The following is a 17,921-nucleotide window of genomic DNA, read 5'->3' on the forward strand; positions in this document are numbered from 1 at the left end:
ACACATATGACAGAGCTGCTGGTTGGTGTCACAATCCATGTAATGGTGATGGCAGTCACAGGACCTTTGCCGGGCAAACACCAGCAGTGGCCCTGCAGGTGTGAGCCCTCACTCCACATCCTTCTATCAACATGTGGGCTCATACTCTGGTAACTTTGGCTGGTCTTTTCAAGAGCTCAGAGGCTGAGTGCCGGAGCATCTGGAGCTGTGTCGTCCCACTGTGCTGCTGTGTCAGCGTGGAAGAGGGAAAACAGTGGTTTGGAGATACACATGGTTTGTGTCATTCAGCCCCAGAGCCAGAGATCCTGCAGCCAAGAGGATCTGCACTACTGCCCAGATCCTGCAACAGGGCGCAAGAACAGGAAAGCCAAGTGCTGTACTGCACATGTTGAACATTAACACGCACACACCTCTCCGTAAAACTCTGTAAAAGTCTTCACAACATAGAGTGTGTAGAAGTATACAAGCACTGATCCTCTTCCGAAATGAGGCCACAGGTCTGTTGCCTGCAGACAGGCAAACATATTGGTATGAAACTGCTCCCTGAGGCGAGATGACCTCATCCTGAACGCTAATGCGGTTACTGCCTTAGTCAACATGACAGCACAGCCATGTAAATCCCACTCTCAGCCATCAACCTAGACATCATCATTTTCCCACGGGATGGGGGAGAGAGAATGAGGGAGAGAGAGAGAGAGAGAGAGAGAGAGAGAGAGAGATGAGGCGGGGGTATAACACAGCTCTTGGAAAGTCCAGAGCTTTGGACATTTTGCGCAACTGTTGCTTTTGATTTCAGCTGACAAATTAGTTCCTTTTGTGCTCACTGTTGCATCTTTGGAATGTAAAGTAGGGCAAAAAAAAAAAAAACCTTTCCAAAATAATATTGCGGGGTGGAGGGGGGCGGGGGGGGGGGGTTAATTCACTCCATTAACTTTTAGTTGAAATTTTCTTATGCACAGGAAGCCTCGCTTAAGTCTTTAAGACAAAAAGGCTGATCTGGCTCTCTTCTGACACCTAACACAGCTGGAACGTTGCTGCAGCAACCAGAGACTGAGCCAAGAAAGCAATAGAGGAGAAAAATAACATGATTTGAATTATAGGGGGGAAGGAGGAGGGAGTTGTGGCACACAAGAGGGGACTCAGGCACACAGCCAAGGCAGGAAGTTGTTAATACTTTCTTCTGCGTTTTACCTGAATTTATCTTTCCCACTAGAACAATCTCCCTCACTCTACTCAGACATAGACTGCTCGCTCGCTCTCGCTCTCTCTCTCTCTGTCACGCTCTCTATCACTTTGCTTACCTTCCTCTCTCTCTTTGTTACTGTCCCTCTCATTACAATTGCGCTTAATCTTTCTGACTACAAAAGACATGAAAATTAAACTATAGGAGTGATTGCAGCTTCTTTTTCAGCCACAGGGAAGCCATAGCAACACGTCTGCCATAGGGGCAGGCCTCCTGTCAAATTTATCTTCAACATGTCTGCCTTAAGGGTGGGCCTCCTGTCACATTTATCTTCAGAACTATTACTCTTTACATCATTCATTTCAAGGTTAGACTGCGCAAGCAGCCTATACATAGAAATGGAATATTTGAGACATCTCATGCATCTTAAGCTCAGTATACAGCATTGATCTAAGTACAGTGCTCAGCTTTTAGTTATCAGAGGTAGGAACATAAGACTAGCTCGGTATACAGAATCGATTTCATAACAGATAAAGGGTTAAGAATTGCTCGTGGGCATAATGCATGTTTCTGCAAGGCAATCACATACGGCTTAGCAAGTGAACAGAACAGAGAGAAAGGGGACGTGTTTAACTTAAACAGTGTTGGAAAGTGGCATATACAAGGTCTGAATATGGTGCATAGCCTCAGTCATGATATCTCAGTTTTATGTGTATGTTACCAAATATACACACAGTATATGGTTCCCATTTGTCTGACCAAACGACAATAAGAATTTTTGTTGTTTAGCAAAAACTGAATGAGATGGATCAAATGAGATGGACCTGATCTTGGATCAGTACTCCGGCTCTGCTGTCACCAATCTCATGTGACAGGTAACTGACAGAGGACCTTCAGCAGGTAGACCAAGCTTTTCAAGCAACCTCTTCACCATAGACCCCTCATCAAATAATAAGCTGTCCCTACTCTGAACGCTATCAGGATCTGCTTCCACTATCCCGAACTTGTCAGAGAAGGGTAATTACCGAACAGTTAGGTTCTAACACTAAACAAACATGTTGGGGCGGTATTCATTCTTTGCTTCTATTGCTCATACAACCACAGAGTTACACTAAAGATGGACTGTGCCACTTTCCCAGACATCCTGGACCAAGGGCAAAGTTCAGTAGTAGCTTCCACTGCTAAGATAAAAGAAGTGGACATGGGAAATATTCTGCTCTTCTTCATCTTAGCAACACAGAGCAGTGTGGGTGGTGGGATTGGGAGAGCATGCCAAAACTGGAAAAGAAAATGAAAATTAGGAAGGAGGTAAATGGTCTGGTATTAACGTTACTTTGACAGATTTGTTTTAGAGTAATACGAATCGAGGAGTGGTTCAAGCATTTTGTTTGCTGGTAATTAAGACGTGACAAAAGCTCTATTCACGCTTAAATCTGGATAGCTGTCAAATGACTTCGGTGGCCACACAGATTTCTCTTGTTTAGACGAGTGAATATCTTGCTTGTGCTGGACTCTATAGCGATTCTATGGTTTATTTTTTTTTGTGTGTGTGTGGATACATAATATAGTCTTGTGGTATTTCTGCCCTGTAGCTAAGTTACGCTGGAAATTATAGTAGGGGCCGAAGGCAGCCCACACAGCAGCAGATAGACGTAAACAAACAGCTCTTGATTCCATTAAGATCATTGTGTGTCTTGGTTTACAAATGTGTTATCGTGTTATTCACGCTACTTAAACATCAAATCGCGTATGTGCCTAATACATAAAAGTAACCACAAATTGAGATCATTTCGCTAATAAAAAAATACAGTAGAAAAAATACACGCTTTATTCATGATTCATTTTCCCAAAAAGCGCCAAGGAAAGTGTCAATAGTCTTAAACACATCTACTTCTATATGTGTGTTGTTGTGTCAGAGGGCAGCTGATAATGCAACAATTATAAAGTCATGTGGCCACATACTTTTGCCATTTATTATAACGCTGTTACAGCTTAGATATTTCACCGAGGTGAACTAAGCCTGGCCTTGAACTTGAGTTAGAAAAGTAACAAATGATTAAATAAGAAATAAGGTTCGTCAGTTAGTGGAAAGTAATTGTAGGTTTCTTACTCTTTAGTGGCGGCTTGCTCGCAAGTACTGAGATGTGTCTTTGCAAATTAATAACTTTGTTCTCCAACGTTCCGGATCGATAACAAATGGAGGCAAGTTCGCCCTCGAGCTCTTCCAAGATGCTGACCGATTGTCTAGATAAATCCGAAAGCTGTCTGAGAATGGAGCACAGGGTAAAGCCGCACACATCCACCAAGTCCGTGAAAATCGCCCCCCGACTCTTCGAAGCACTTTTGCACACATCTTTAGGTACAATTGTTCGCTTGCAAAACGGCATCTTCTGTTCTGTTCTGTCCCAGTCTTGTTAGCGCGTGTTTTCTTTGCGATTAACTCTGTTGTTGAAGAACCTGGCTCTGAAGCGCGAGTACAGTGGAGGCATTTTTTTTTTGCATTGCAATTGACTGTCCACTGCGCGGAGCACTGTTACACTACAATACGATACATTCCTCCAGCATCGAAACCTGCGAGGGAGGTTTCAGCAACCCATTGCCCTTCAGCAGATATTCGCTCAACAAGACGTCATGCGCTATACAAAATCCCGACCAGCAGGAGGGTTTTTACACCCAACTGAACCGCTGACTCTTACGCATAATTGCATGATTTCTGGACGGAGTTATCACGTCTGTTGCGTTCCATTTTTTGACAGTTCAGTGTAGGGACGTATTTGGTTGGCTGACAATAAAGGGGAGTGCTATTTGCAAGTCATCCGTAAAACTCAATCGTTTGTAAAACATTTGGAGTTTGCACAGGAAACTATATAACATGAATCTTTCAGATAAAAAAAAAACCAACCTATTACAGTTTCACGTTTCCACAAGCGCAGCCCCACTGAAATGTCAAGTTATACTGAAGGTCAGGGCGTAGTTTGTACACAATCTCATGTCATATGAGAAGTAGGCTTAGGAACGATTAATTTTAAAAGCTGTATTCGGAGACTGCAAAGCAAAATTCCAACTTTGAAAAACGCACCAGGTTCAGCAGCAAAAATCCCCCTTTCTCCACATGTTCGCCCCTCCCTAAACACACATCTGGTGCGTGTATTCACCCCCACCCTGAACCAGAACTTGGCTCACCTAGATGTTTTGTTCATCCAGACTTATGTCTCCAATAACTACGGGCTGAACACTGCACTGAAATGAAGAGGACTGAGGAAGAAGAGCAGGAATAGAGGCTGCACGTCGCCGTCGTTCACCAATCTTATCAGACATGTTTCTGTGCAGGTTTGTCACTTGCCGTGGACTTGATTGGAAACATGTGGAGGCCCTGCATGGCTGCTGGAGAAACATGACTGTCTCCATTGTTTCGGGTCCCCTGCCTAACCCCACACACAAGCCAAACGCATGAGCATAAACACTCATGGAGGACCTTTCCTTCAGACTGACAACCCCCACCCCCCTTCACTGGAATTCTGATCTTCTAACCTTTTCCTACTCCAGTCTTTTTCTGTTTGTGTGCGCACGTACCTTCCAAATGTGATTTTGGAGCCAAAGCGCTCTTGTCTAATCAGATCAAAGTGATGTTTTCTCATGCACAGGGGGGATGTGAGTGAGGCAGAAATTGTGTTTGAGTCTGGTAAGCTTACCTTTTCAGTTTCAAAGGGCTTGATTGCACAAAACCGGTCCATATCATAGCTTTGATAGGCACCACACATCATACACTTGCCTCACTAAGGATGAGACACCACAAAGACATCAGACCTGCTGCAAGAAGTACATCAGCACTATTTAAAAAGCTGTGCTTATTGTTTTCCTTTAATCAAGTTCTTATGCATTCATGACAAGATCCCTTTAGAATAAAATGCTACAAATGGCACTTCAGACAAAGCACCCAGGACTAGGGCTTCCCAATGCTCTTCATTAATCATTATTGAAATATTGGCCTTTGCAACACTGATACTTCCATATTCAAGAAATCCCGCTTTAAAAATACATTAATATAAAAAACTAACGAATGTCAGCATTCATATGACATGCAAATGTTTTTGGTCAGAAAAACAGATTTTTAACCATGTCTTTGATGGTTCCTCTTTGTGTTCTAATTTATTACAATACACACAAGTCTTTCTCTCCATATTGTACATGCCTAACAGGACCCAGTGAAAAAACAACAAAAAGTTCTCTAATGCTTTCATCAGGAAAACTAAAACACACACACATTGTGTAATAAACTCAAGGACACTAGAGCCTGTGCGTGTGTTGTATTCTGGCCGTGAGCCCCTTATAGTGCGAGTTGGAGCTGGGGTTAGCAGAGCCATGCTGGGGCACTGTAGAGCAGTAGGCCAAGGGCTGCAGGAGAGACAGGCTGGAACTCCGCAGGACCCATATGGCCTTCTGGAGAAGAGCTGCGCTAAAGTGGAACACAAACACACACACACATACCTCTCCCGACATATCTGGTATAGGCCAGTTACTTTGGGACATATTGAGCTTAGCCCTGGCCTAAATACAAACCGATTATCTATTGAAAACATCGTCTTAAAAAGCTGTTAATCCAAAAAATTGGCCCTGAATGTATTTGCAATATCTATCTAGGCAGTAAAAAACTGCAGTGTACTACACCGTTTCCAGAGAAACAGGACGCTGCAACAAAGCAGGTAATACAGGATGGAGCTACATAAGATTTTCAGACATTACTGAATTTTGCATTTAGATCGGTTTCTACAGACGTTCTTGAAATTAATTACTTTATTGGAGTACAGGTTACCTTCACCTTCAAAAATAACATGCAATGGAGGATCTTTAACACAGACTATTAGAGGAACTGATGTTTGGCTGAGGATCACCGTCTCCTGTCCACTACACAAGAGTCATCATGTAAAATCTGTGTGCACTATCTCTACATCAGATCCCACTCAAAAGGTCTAACTTGCCAATAGCTGAAGTCTTAGTGCAGATTTAGACAGGTCCCACATGATGCCACTGCCCTTACAATGGGGGGGGGGGGGGGGATTTCAACATGCCAACAGTAGTAGAAAGACATTCTGACCTCCAATTCCAAAACTACTCTTCTAGGAACGTTTTCCACACAACTTTTTATATGCATTTAGCAAGGTCACCAATGTAATCAATTCATCCCCAAGGTGTTCTGTGGGCTTGAGGTCAGGCCTCTTTACAGGCCACTAGCATTCCATTAAAAAATACATCTTTATGGACCTTGCTATTTGCATGAGACAATCTTGCTAGAATAGAAAAACACCTTCCCCAAACTGCATTACTCTGCACTGCAACCAAGGGGCCCAATCCCTGAAAAATAGCCCCAGACAATCATACCTTCTCCACTAACTTTACTGCTGGTACTATGCTTTCCAGGTAGGTAATGTCCTTTGGGCATCTACCAAAAGCATCTTTTCCATCACACATAGCAGTGACTCATCACACCAGTGAACGTTTCCACCACTCCAGTGGACTCTTGGCATTGCAAAGTGGTCTTAAGGCTTCTGTCAGGAAATGAAGAAAGACCAAGTGATTTCAATGTTCAGCAGCCCGTTAGTCTGCTTGTACCTGCATTTTGACTATAATACTTGAAACAATCAAGTAGTGGCAAATTTGGAATCCAGTTAAGTGGCAGTACTACGTTAAAGTATGATTTTTTTTTTTAAGTCATAACTTTAGTGCTCCCACTGCTTACACAAACACATTTTCTCCTCCCCATATCCTTACATCATCAATTACAATGAAAACAAGCCCCTTATCAAATATGTTAATAAAAAAAAACAAACAAACTTGTTCAGCTCTTGTAGTAAATATTTTTTTATTCGAAACCGAGGTGTGTGGGAATGGGAGTCCATCAAGTGGACTTAGCTGCTGCCCTGCTTGGCAGCCAGTCTCTTGTCTCTCTCCTCGGCAATGGTCAGACGGATACCCTTTCCACGGGGCAGGGACACCCATGGCTTGTTGCCCTGGTTAAGATGACAAGCAAACAATGAGCACGATACCTCACAGTGCAAAATCTAAATACATCAAACTCCCCATTAAAGATTTTACTCCAAGGATTACCACTTCTCAAGAGGGCTACGGACAGTTATTGGAATGTTCACATAGGCTAAAGAAGTCTTAGTCAAAAAGTACTCAAGAGTCTGAAATGAGCTTGTCCTTTCTATTCCTGGCATCACTGGTTTAAAACTAGGGGTTCTCAATTGCAAATGAACCCAGGATTAATTTATCATAAAATTGTGAATGCTCAAATTGAACCAGTGAAAATTATGCAAATCAGCATTCATTTCATTACTAAGTGTACAATTTCACTTTAGAGACTCATCTGCTGCATGCTCAGTCAAAAAAGGGTTTTGTCTAGGTCAGCGTTTACTCAACCCCACCCTCAGCGGCCTACAGAAAGACTATGTTCTCACAACACCCAACCTTCTAGAAAAAATGTACAAAGTATTCTGCATTTTTTCTTGCTTAGCGAAGGCGTGTTGGGAAATGGGAAAGAATAAACATGAGAATCCCAAGGACTGAACTGGGAAACACTGGATTATGATTTGGCATGTCCAGCCCGCAGTGTCAATATGTAGTTGTATAGACTTGTAGACACTAGTCAAGAGGCAAGTAATAACATAGGTAATTAGTGTAATTTTGTGGAAGGTTCAGCATACAAGGCAGCTGCTGTCCTAGATGTTGTCTCAGCGTTTGCTCACCTTGCCGACGACAAAGATGTTGGAGAGCCTGGTGGCGAAGCTGTTGCCAGTGCTGTCCTTTACGTGCACCACGTCGAAGGAGCCGGGGTGCCTCTCTCTATTGGTGATCACACCAATACGACCCAAGTTAGCTCCACCCGTCACCATGCACAGGTTACCTGCACAGGTAGAAGTGAAGAATCTTTACATATGCAGTTCAGGGAAACTATAAAAACAAACAACACAGACGTGGCAAATACTGAAAGTTTGAATGTTGTTTCCAGGCACTGGCACGCTTCACTAGCCCCTCATTAAAGGTTCTGAAGGTGGTAACAGACTGGCAATGCTGACCGGTATCAAACTTGATGAAGTCTGTGATTTTGCCAGTCTCCAGGTCAATGCGGACAGTGTCGTTGGCCTTGATGAGCGGGTCTGGGTAGCGGATGGTGCGGGCGTCGTGGGTCACCAGGTGAGGGATTCCCTTAGTGCCAATGAGGATTTTCCTCACCTTGCACAGTTTGTACTGCACACAAGAACATGCCAATTGAGTAAGAAACAGGACTTCTACAATCATCTTCCCAGCTCTCTCGCTCTCTCTCTCACACACACACACACACACAAATATATATATATATATTTGTATTTTTTTTAAGAGAGCAAGAGAGCCACAAGCAGCCATTCTTGGTCCTTGGGCCGCAGTGGCCTATAAGGCCTACGGCTCAAACAAAACCTGCTAAATCCGTTGCCCATGTCTCAACCTACAGTACCCTGGCTCACTGTCATCAGCAGGACTGGCAATTGAAACTGCTCATTGAGAAACAGTGTTTGGCAACCCACATTTATTCTGGTTTCTTTGTGATGCATTTAAACTACACTAAGTGGTCAATTTGTAAAAGAACCTAATTTGGCATATACTGATCTTGAAACAGGTACACAAATTAAAATATATATGAGCTACACTTGAGTTTGACAACACACTCCCCTATCAACCAAATGTTTTGAACATTCTCACTGTCACGCAGAAACCAGTTATATAGTATTTATTTTTCATGACTGATCAATATTAAGATGTCAAATTTTAATTTCTTAATTTCTCAGTGTAGCTAGAAGATGCAACAAGTTTCAACTTGATCAAAAAACAGGATGCTGCAATATAGCTTTAACTTTTATACTACAAAAGGCAAAAACAGACCACCTTAATCTTCTTTTGACGTTATCAAAATTGTATGAATTTTGATGAAAGTTCAGCAGTTTATGCCAAACACACATAATTTGCATATGGCAGCTACAGTTTCGAAATGTCAAAGTGTTTTGGATAATTAACGTTTAGATCACTGCAAATTTCGACACCAAGTTTGTAAAGACTGGGTGAAAAACACAGGACTACTTTGCAAAAGTAGGTTTAGTACATTAAGCAAATTAGCAAAAAAAAATCCATTGTGGTGGAAATGTTGGGTGCCTAGAGGAATTCAGTAGGAACCGAAAGGTTAAAAAACATCTCCCCACCATGCTTCATTTTCAAAAATACACTGAACATAGACCCTAAGGAGAGCAGAAGGCTGGCTCACCTTGGCCTCCTCGTTGGTGATGCGGTGGACGGTGAAGCGACCCTTCACATCATAAATCAGGCGAAAGTTCTCTCCAGTCTTCTCAATGCTGATCACATCTGTAACAAAACAAACCGTAAAACTGATAATCGGCATCCCAAACCTTGTTTTTAAGTCTCCCAAAGGTCAGAGGTGAGTCTTAACACTCAGGCTCTTTCTCTGCCATGAACAATTAAGCAACAGACCAAAACCGTACTACATCTTACCCATGAACCCAGCGGGGTAGGTGATGTCGGTGCGGACTTTGCCATCAATCTTGATGAACCTCTGCATGCAGATCTTCTTGACCTCGTCTCCAGTCAGGGCATACTTGAGCCGGTTCCTCAGGAAAATTATGAGGGGCAGGCACTCCCTCATCTTGTGGGGACCAGTGGAGGGGCGAGGAGCCTGCAAGCCAACAACACCTCCACGTCAGCCTCGTACTTCCTCCCCTTTTAACTTTTAAAATCAATATCCACATCAGCAGATTACTGATACGTTAATATCAGTAACACGGGCTGCAACGTCACATTCAGGGCACTGTGGGAAAGGAGAATACTCACAAACACTCCGGTGAGCTTGTCAAGCATCCAATGCTTGGGCGCCGCAACGCGCTTGAGGTGCTTCTTCGGTCCTCTGGCCTTAATAACAAAGTCAGTTTCACGTTATCTTGGTTATAACGCTCCCAATTATTTAATAGCGACAAGTCCGGATAACTAGCCAAGCTAATGGTTAGCTAGTTAGAAGCATTTGGCACACGAAGATATCAACTGAGGCCTTCGCTTTGCAAACCGATGTTTATTAAGGTAACCCACGTTTTGTCTCAGATTGGAGTTAGAACAAACCTTAACACTTAGATACGAAAATCGTCAGTCACAAAACTCTTCGGCAACTTGTCAAGACAAGGTGGGTATAGCATGCTAGCTACTTGGGACGGAACACTAAACCCGAGCATTTTCCGCAAGCTTTTTTAATTAAAAAGAAGAGACCACCGGCGTCAATATAGGGATTTATCAACACACCGAATGTGTTAGGGTGTCATTTTAGTAAGTCAGTCGATAACTATTGTACATTAAGTCTGATGATTGTGGATAACGTTGAAGAGAAACGAAGAAATGAACCTGCTCACCATGTTGGAGTCTGCGGAAAAGGATCCCCTATTTCCTGTGACAGGAAGATAAGCTGAAGTACGAGCGCCGAAGAGGGACAGTTGCACCTGAATATACTGCCCTCTAGTGCGGGGGCCCTCAACCACGTTGAAACTCATCGGACTTTTAACTTGCCATGCATTTCTTAAAGTAATCAAACTACTTGTGGCGTAAAATTACCTTCTGTTGTTTTTAAAACGTGTGGTTATTTTCCACTAGTAAGTTGAAGAAAAGCATTTTAAATCTAGAACTGATTTAAAAAAAAAATCCACATTATTAATGTTTATTCAAAATACCTAATCAAATGTCTTGTGTCTAGCCTACAGTGACTCATTCTGGAGTAGCTTAATACACCTGACCTGAACATTAAATTCATACAAAAGAAACTCACCTGATTAATAAATATACAGTGAAGATGATGTTTGAAACCAGTGTTTGGCTGTAATGTTGAATATAGTAATTTTAAAAAATCCTCAAATGACAACTGAATATTTATATTAAGAAAATTATGTGCTAACATTTTTTGATTAAGCCAACTAAGGTTTAGTTGACAATCTTTTAGACCTCTTTCCTGAGGAATGACCGTTTCAGTCAGGAATTACCAGTCTGGGGAACAGAGCAGCTCTGCTTATAGTAGACGATAAAGCCAGCAAGTCACTCACCTGTTCTGCTGCCAAATGGTAGAAACACGGTGACCCTCACTAGGTAGTTTATGTGCACCTATTCAAGGTCTCCTCATACCATTATCGGTTTTTGTTCTCTACACATCAGATGAAACCTCACAAACATTTAATTTGTTAAGTAACTTTTATCCAAATTGCTGTGTGGTCTTAGTATTTTTTTTCTACTGCTCCCTTTCTATAAATATAGGGTTCTCCATGAACTGGTGGACTACTTAAGTAGTGACCAATAGGTGTCAATGATGTAAAAGCCATGTTGCCTACATTTCATTGTGGATAGAGGCCTTAAACTCCGGTAGTGGTATTGACTAATGATCACTAGATGGTGGTACAAAGTTTCAAATTGAAGCTCTAAACTGCCCAACAAGCTGGATAGTTCTAATTAGTGCCTGAAATTAGCTGGAATATTTATGCACAAGTTAATTTGGGTGTTTCGTCCTGGGCCCTTTTATTCCAAGTTGTACGTGGGCTATACGTTGTGCACTAGACACTACAATAAAGATGGACATAGCAAAGCAAAACGTTTAATTCTGCTCTCTTTATTATATTCAGAAAGTAGCAGAGTACACTCATTTAAAAATAATGATCTTTTGTAGAAAAATATGAGATGGAAAGAAAGTGCTAAAAAAAAATTTAAACAAACAAAATCACCACTTGATTCATTCAGAATTGTTTAACCAAAAACAGACAAATCATCAAATCGCTTTAAACCTCAACACAGGTACACATCACCCTATGCTAAATTAGAAAACATCTGCAAACAAGACAGTAGAGTCTAAGAATATGCTTAGATCTAACATTTTTCTATTCTTAAACAAGACAAAATAAGACAATTAAACTTGTACAAATAGTGCTTTTTAATAGGATTCTTTTAATTCTTAGCTCTTAAATGCTTTAGATATCTGCAAAAAAAAAAAAGTTTTATTCTGCTGTTCCCAACCATTCCATACTGAAAACGTAGGCTATATGACCATGTAGGCAACAACTGGACCAAACTGCTATCATTAATATATTTAACCATGAAAAGCTGTCCCCCAGATCAGCCTCCTCTGGGGTAAGTGAGGATTACAGTGACATGCATTTTCGAAAAGAGTAGCCCCGGTTGCAGGATCACCTTCCGCTACAGAACCGAACACTATCCACTCCGATGACAGAAAGACGACCAGAGGAAATGGGCGAAACCAGAGTACTCCAAGGACCACATCCCGATGTCACGTCAGGTAATGCCTCTTTCACTCGAGTTTTGTAGTCAAATGGTAAAGACCTGTGTCCAAAAAAAAAAAGTCGTCATATATCCATCCTCCAAGATGGCATGTTATTTGGCAAATTTCTGCTCAACATCTTGGAGTTCCAGGAAGGAAAGGGAAAAGAAAAAAAATTAACGCCATAAGACACTTTTGGTATGGCTCGTGCTGGAGGCCCCGGCCATGTGTGAAGCTTATGATTGGACTCCATGTCTGGTGACTGCTGGAAGAGAAATTCTTTCACCGATTTGAAAGGAGAGCTTGGCAAGCATTAAAGACCTCAGTTTGAATGACGATGATATACAGTGCACCAAGTTTTATTTTCCAGAGAGCTTCCCTGCCAAAGTCTTTTGCTACAACCTAACTTATAGTTCAGCATCCTTGTAGCAGACAGGCATTTGTGACTGCCTTTTAGGAGTCTTTTGACTGAATATGTAGCCATCTAAACCTCTGTAGTTTTCAGTAGCAAGGGCCTACATTACACACAGATATTAGGCATTGAGCTTCCAAAAAAATAAAAAAAATAAAAAATTATATAATAATATTTAAAGGTCACAGCTGTACAAGGCATTCAGCAGCAGCCTGTAGCGCAATAGGGAGACTGTCGATGAGAGATGTGTAGGTGACCTGGGGGGGGGGGGGGGGTGTCAGCACCCAGCAGGTACATCTGATATGAAGTCAAATTCGTTCTGCCCCAGCCACAACTCTGGGAGCTCGTTAGCCCTGTCCAGGCCCAGCTCAACCACCAGTGACATCAGAACCTCTTCATCCACTGGATCCGAATCGATGATCCCAGGACCCTGAGCCATCCCGGGGGCAGAGAACTGTGCCGGGCTCAGCGACGCCGTGCCAAACCCTCTGTTCGCTCCACCTGGGACTCCTGAAGACCCAGTCAGGCTCTGATAGTGGCTGTTCAGCTTCTGCAGCTGCATGGAGGCGATGAGGTGCTGGCTGGACTGCAGGCAGAAGGGCTGGGGCTTGGCCAAGCCCGGGGACGTAGCATGGAGGTTGGGAGGAGGGAACTGTGGGCTGGTGTTACCAGAGCTGGGGTAGTGCAAGAGGGTCAGGGAGTCACGATCCTTCATGATGGAGGTAGGGAGCAGCAGTGAGCTCATAACCTGGCTACACCTGTGGAGCAGAACAGAGGCTGAATACAACAGTGGGCCAGACTGCCTAATTATGGGATGGGCCGGGCCACCCCTCCCTCATCCTAGTGCTATTCCCAGCTTTTTAGTTGAGAATCACTTTTAAGACCATCAGTTCACGTCATATCTAGACTTAATCCAAGGGGGACCTAGTGATCTACATTGCTAAAAGGTTTGGCCCCAGTAGCACCTGGCTCTAATATTCAGGCCTTTGATTAACTGGGTCAGGTGTATTAGATCAGGGCTGGAACTGAACACTACAGGGCAGAAGATCTCCAGGATTGGAGCTGGGCAGCACTTAATATACAATCACAAAAATGCCCCCCTCTTAATACATTACTTTTCTACAAAGTAAAAGACCCAAGCCTTCCATTGAGTTACCTTATTACAACTCTCTTAGCTTCAACACAAATTAAAGCTCTCAGGCAAGCTGTGGTAATTACTAAGTTGCAGTGATATATTCTTACTGGGCAGCCTATAATTGTTTCTAAAACTTGAGCGCTGAAGGGAGGATTAGATGGAAATAGTTATAACATCTATCAGAAATCTTGGAAATTGTAGCACATCACAGTGGTTTTTAAATAAAATGTACACCCACATGTAACCATTCTGTGTTACTGGTTCAGGGTCAGTTGCAGAGTTGTTTAAATTTTCCTTGCTGAACGTTTAAAGCAGATTTCTTAACAAATCTTTGGGACGCACCAGATGGGCAACATTTTTGCTCCCAGTGCACCTGTAACAGGTAGTTGCTTTTAAAGAATTTGGTTCAGGCATGTTGAGAGGTGGAATACAGCAAAAAATCTTGAGCATTTAGTGAGCACTGAGTTCTGAGCTGAGAAATGGTGGCTTAAACTTCCGGTGGCAGTCTGGAACAGAAATGCTTGAAAAAGGCCAATATTTACAAAACGACACGGACATGGCAATTAAGGCATGTGCTATTGTCCCACAACCCTCTCCTCTCCCAGCACAAGCACGAGTCAGGAGGCTGCCCTCTCGGGCACTTAAACGCTTAATCATGGGCACCACCCCATTCCTCTCAGCTCCTCTTAAAGCGCATACGCAGTGAAAAGCGTAATTGCAAAAGGCTGGCATACAGCTGCAACAGGCCTCCAGCAAGGAGAAACACACAAGCTCGTCTCATACACTCTCCCTGCCGCCGACAGCTGTGGGGCATTCAGCTCAGCTTCTTTGTGTTGGAGCATTGTGTGCATTATTCATGGCCTGGAAGCAGTTACATACAACATGGTTAGGCCTACAACTTACGTTAGAGTCAACTAAATATATACCTTGGTCTAGAAGAGGGAAACTAAAACTGTTTACGACTTTTTTTTTAAGACTGAGGATTTGCATTCTAAAGCAGTCCTCCTGCATCTGATGACGCTTTGAATTATGTAACATTGACATTATAAAGTTACATTTTCATGAGTGTTAACCTGTTGCTAGAATTTTAATTATTCTGCTTAAGCACATGTATATAAGGGGGACATGAGTCTATAGAAATGTGTAGATATTTAAAAGACAGCAGTTCTTGTACATCTGCAGGCTGTTTTAATATTTTATGGGCCATGTTATCAAATGCATCAACTGTCAGAAATGTTAGAAATAGAAACAGAGTCTGCTTTAAGAACTACTCCACCACAGCCTGTTCTCTCAGCTATACATAGCCAATGAGATGCTGGGGATTAGAGAGTCATTAGTGGTGCATGTTACACATCTAATTATGTACAAACTAGTTGAAACTTCAATGTGTGACAGCTACCTCAGTGAAATACATTGTTATTTCTAGTGCATACTTCTACACGATGTATAAAGAAAAATATTAGGGAGACCAAGACCTATAGAGATAATGCTAACCATTTCCAGAATTAACTGTTTTTAACGAAATTACTCTGGGAATATTTGTAGTGGTACAGTAGACCAACCTGAAAGACACATCATATATTTATGTTCTCTTTCATTTAAATAAATATTCCAATACCTTAACTGATTTAAATAAATAAGAGAATCAGTGAATACTTGGGAAATTAATAGCTTGCTTGGGTTCTTCACAGCATGTTATTTTTGCGAACTTACCTTTGATGGAGAAAGGCGGTAGTATCTAGTCCGCGCTTCTTAATCCAATATCACGCCAGTTCAAAGCAGGCTACAGCCTGTAAAACTGAATTGCTGAGATAAGACAAAAGTCTAGATAAACAGGTTACGAAAATGTTCTAATGCTTTAACAAGTTCCTGTGAAAGATGCGAAGCATATTCTAAACAACTGGAGATCCGTCCCTTCCTTCAGCGCGTAACTGACTGACCAGTCAGGCAGAGCTCCCACACTGAATTGTTACTGAATCAAAGGCATTATCCTAAATACACACACTCGACTCTTTCAAGAAGGAACTGAGTGCGTTTAGAGTGGGATCGCCTCATTAACGCGGAGCGGATCGTTCCAGGAACGGGACTGAAACACGCTGGACAGCGCAGCGTCTCTGGAGTTGAACTCCAGTTACAAGTTACAATGTTTACACTGTTATTGTCAATGCCACAAAATAACCTTTAAAGCCTATTTTCAGCCTTGCAACTGGCATTCTTAGTATGCTAATCTATGTTATGTAGGGAATGAATTAATATGTTACATTCCTATAGTCATAACTTGTTTATATCTTTTTGGGGTCTGTTTTAGGCCATATCTTCTTTGTGAGACTTCCTTAAATGATGAACTGTATGAGTCTTTATTAGAATAGGCAGATGACTGTAACAGTTACCCGCGCAAAACGTCCGCGTAATACGCCTTCTAAACCGCCAGTCCAACGTCGCATCTGTGCGCTGGCTGTCCGGGTTTTCCTTTCACCCCGTTCTGAAAGCGAGCTAAGTGGACAGATGCTGGCTATTCACGTAGTGCACACTTCAATCACGGCTCCAAGAATAGCCCACTCAATAATCATCATTCGTAGATGCACCATCACTGCCGCTCTTAAAACAATTCATATTGATTAGGCAGTGTCAAGTTAATCAAAAGCAAAGTCAATCGCAAAACGTTTCCTAAGACACACACAAGACTTTAACTATTTAAACTATTTAAAGTACCCTTTTCAAAATGTTTTTATCTCCTTCAATTTCCAATTTTCTTGCATTTTCTAAGACAACCCTATAGTACAGACCTAATAGACCACATTCGGATAATTATAGCTAACCCCAAAATCAGGAACTAAATAATGAGGGTAGATGTAAAATTATTCCAAACGAAACCATGACTGACAAGTAGAAACGAGGGCGCCCTAACGTTGACCTAGATTTGACTAAGAACGCTCCAAATCCATATTTGTTCTCTTGTCAAACCTTCTGGTTTACATTGATGTCATTCATCTCAATATTGTCAATGAAATAACGTGGAGCCGTCGGGGTGATGGTGCCACACGCGTGGCTCCTGCTCCGTTTTAAGTGGTTAAAAGACTGCATCTGTCGCTTTGTGTGCGGCGCCGAGTCATTCATCAAGATAGTTCACATGTAGATTAGGCGAAAACCGACGGGTAGACGAGGAGGGATTTCCTTTACTCCTCTGGGGAATGTTATGCAAATGAGAGAAACGGTTTTAAATTACCGTTTGGATGTAAAAACACAAGACGTACTAGTCTAAGTGCTTTGCACGAAATATAGAACAAAAATAACTGAATTCCAATTTATTTTATTTCCAGTGAAATAAGCATATAAGCACACGGATACGGCGAGGTTTTTTTTCTGGGTATGGTAAGGCATTTGTTATAGTATATGCGTGAAGATGAAAGGTTTTTGCGTTCAAATAGAGCGCGTTTTCATGGAAGCCAGATGACCACTTTGCATAAAATTCGTTGGGAAGTGCAGAGAGGAACTCGGTCAGCAGGTGCGCTGGTTTATGCATGTGTGCGTCTGACGAGCAGGCTACCAAAGCAAACAATGCGAGCGCAAGTCGGCAGTGAAAACAGGAAGTTTCCCGTTTTAATCTTGTGGTGACATAACGACACAATTCCAGTGTGTTAGACGCCCATTTTTAACTAGTATCTTTTGACACCAGATAGCAGAAATGTGTTGAGAGCTTCTTTCCTCAAGAAGAGAATGAATAAAGTTATTTCCTTTCTATGTCTTACCCGTGAATACAAATGTAAAACGAACAATAGGTGTATGTGCACCAATGTTTTAATTTAAGGCTGTTGATGAAACTGCTTATGTATTTTGTCTTAAACCGTAC

At 42.1% G+C, this 17,921-nt stretch overlaps 3 protein-coding genes across 4 annotated transcripts in view; all 3 read right to left on the reverse strand.

The window, feature by feature from the left end:
• Nucleotides 1–3,847, reverse strand: part of nhsl2 (NHS-like 2) — a 49,123-nt gene extending 45,276 nt beyond the window's left edge. The window contains exon 1 of one of the 2 annotated variants that reach the window (XM_027008709.2): nt 3,294–3,847. In XM_027008709.2, coding sequence (XP_026864510.2) covers nt 3,294–3,570 — 277 coding nt within the window. In that variant the 5' untranslated portion in view covers nt 3,571–3,847. The remainder of the gene's footprint in view (nt 1–3,293) is intronic. The other variant, XM_027008710.2, reaches the window with a different exon arrangement.
• Nucleotides 3,848–7,024: 3,177 nt separating this feature from the next.
• On the reverse strand, nt 7,025–10,647 carry rps4x (ribosomal protein S4 X-linked). The gene is made up of 7 exons (XM_027008735.2): nt 10,624–10,647; nt 10,058–10,135; nt 9,722–9,902; nt 9,477–9,574; nt 8,260–8,431; nt 7,930–8,087; nt 7,025–7,191 (listed from the first exon to the last, which is right to left on the reverse strand). The coding sequence occupies exons 1-7, from the start codon at nt 10,624–10,626 to the stop codon at nt 7,090–7,092; spliced, it is 792 nt and encodes a 263-aa protein (XP_026864536.1). The 5' UTR covers nt 10,627–10,647; the 3' UTR covers nt 7,025–7,089.
• A 1,194-nt stretch (nt 10,648–11,841) lies between these two features.
• On the reverse strand, nt 11,842–17,006 carry cited1 (Cbp/p300-interacting transactivator, with Glu/Asp-rich carboxy-terminal domain, 1). The gene is made up of 2 exons (XM_027008750.2): nt 15,785–17,006; nt 11,842–13,694 (listed from the first exon to the last, which is right to left on the reverse strand). Exon 2 carries the CDS (start codon nt 13,679–13,681, stop codon nt 13,214–13,216), a length of 468 nt encoding a protein of 155 aa, XP_026864551.2. The 5' UTR covers nt 13,682–13,694; nt 15,785–17,006; the 3' UTR covers nt 11,842–13,213.
• Between the last annotated feature and the right edge of the window lie 915 nt (nt 17,007–17,921).

Source organism: Electrophorus electricus, chromosome 19 (genome assembly GCF_013358815.1).
Source record: "Electrophorus electricus isolate fEleEle1 chromosome 19, fEleEle1.pri, whole genome shotgun sequence".
NCBI lineage: Eukaryota > Metazoa > Chordata > Actinopteri > Gymnotiformes > Gymnotidae > Electrophorus > Electrophorus electricus.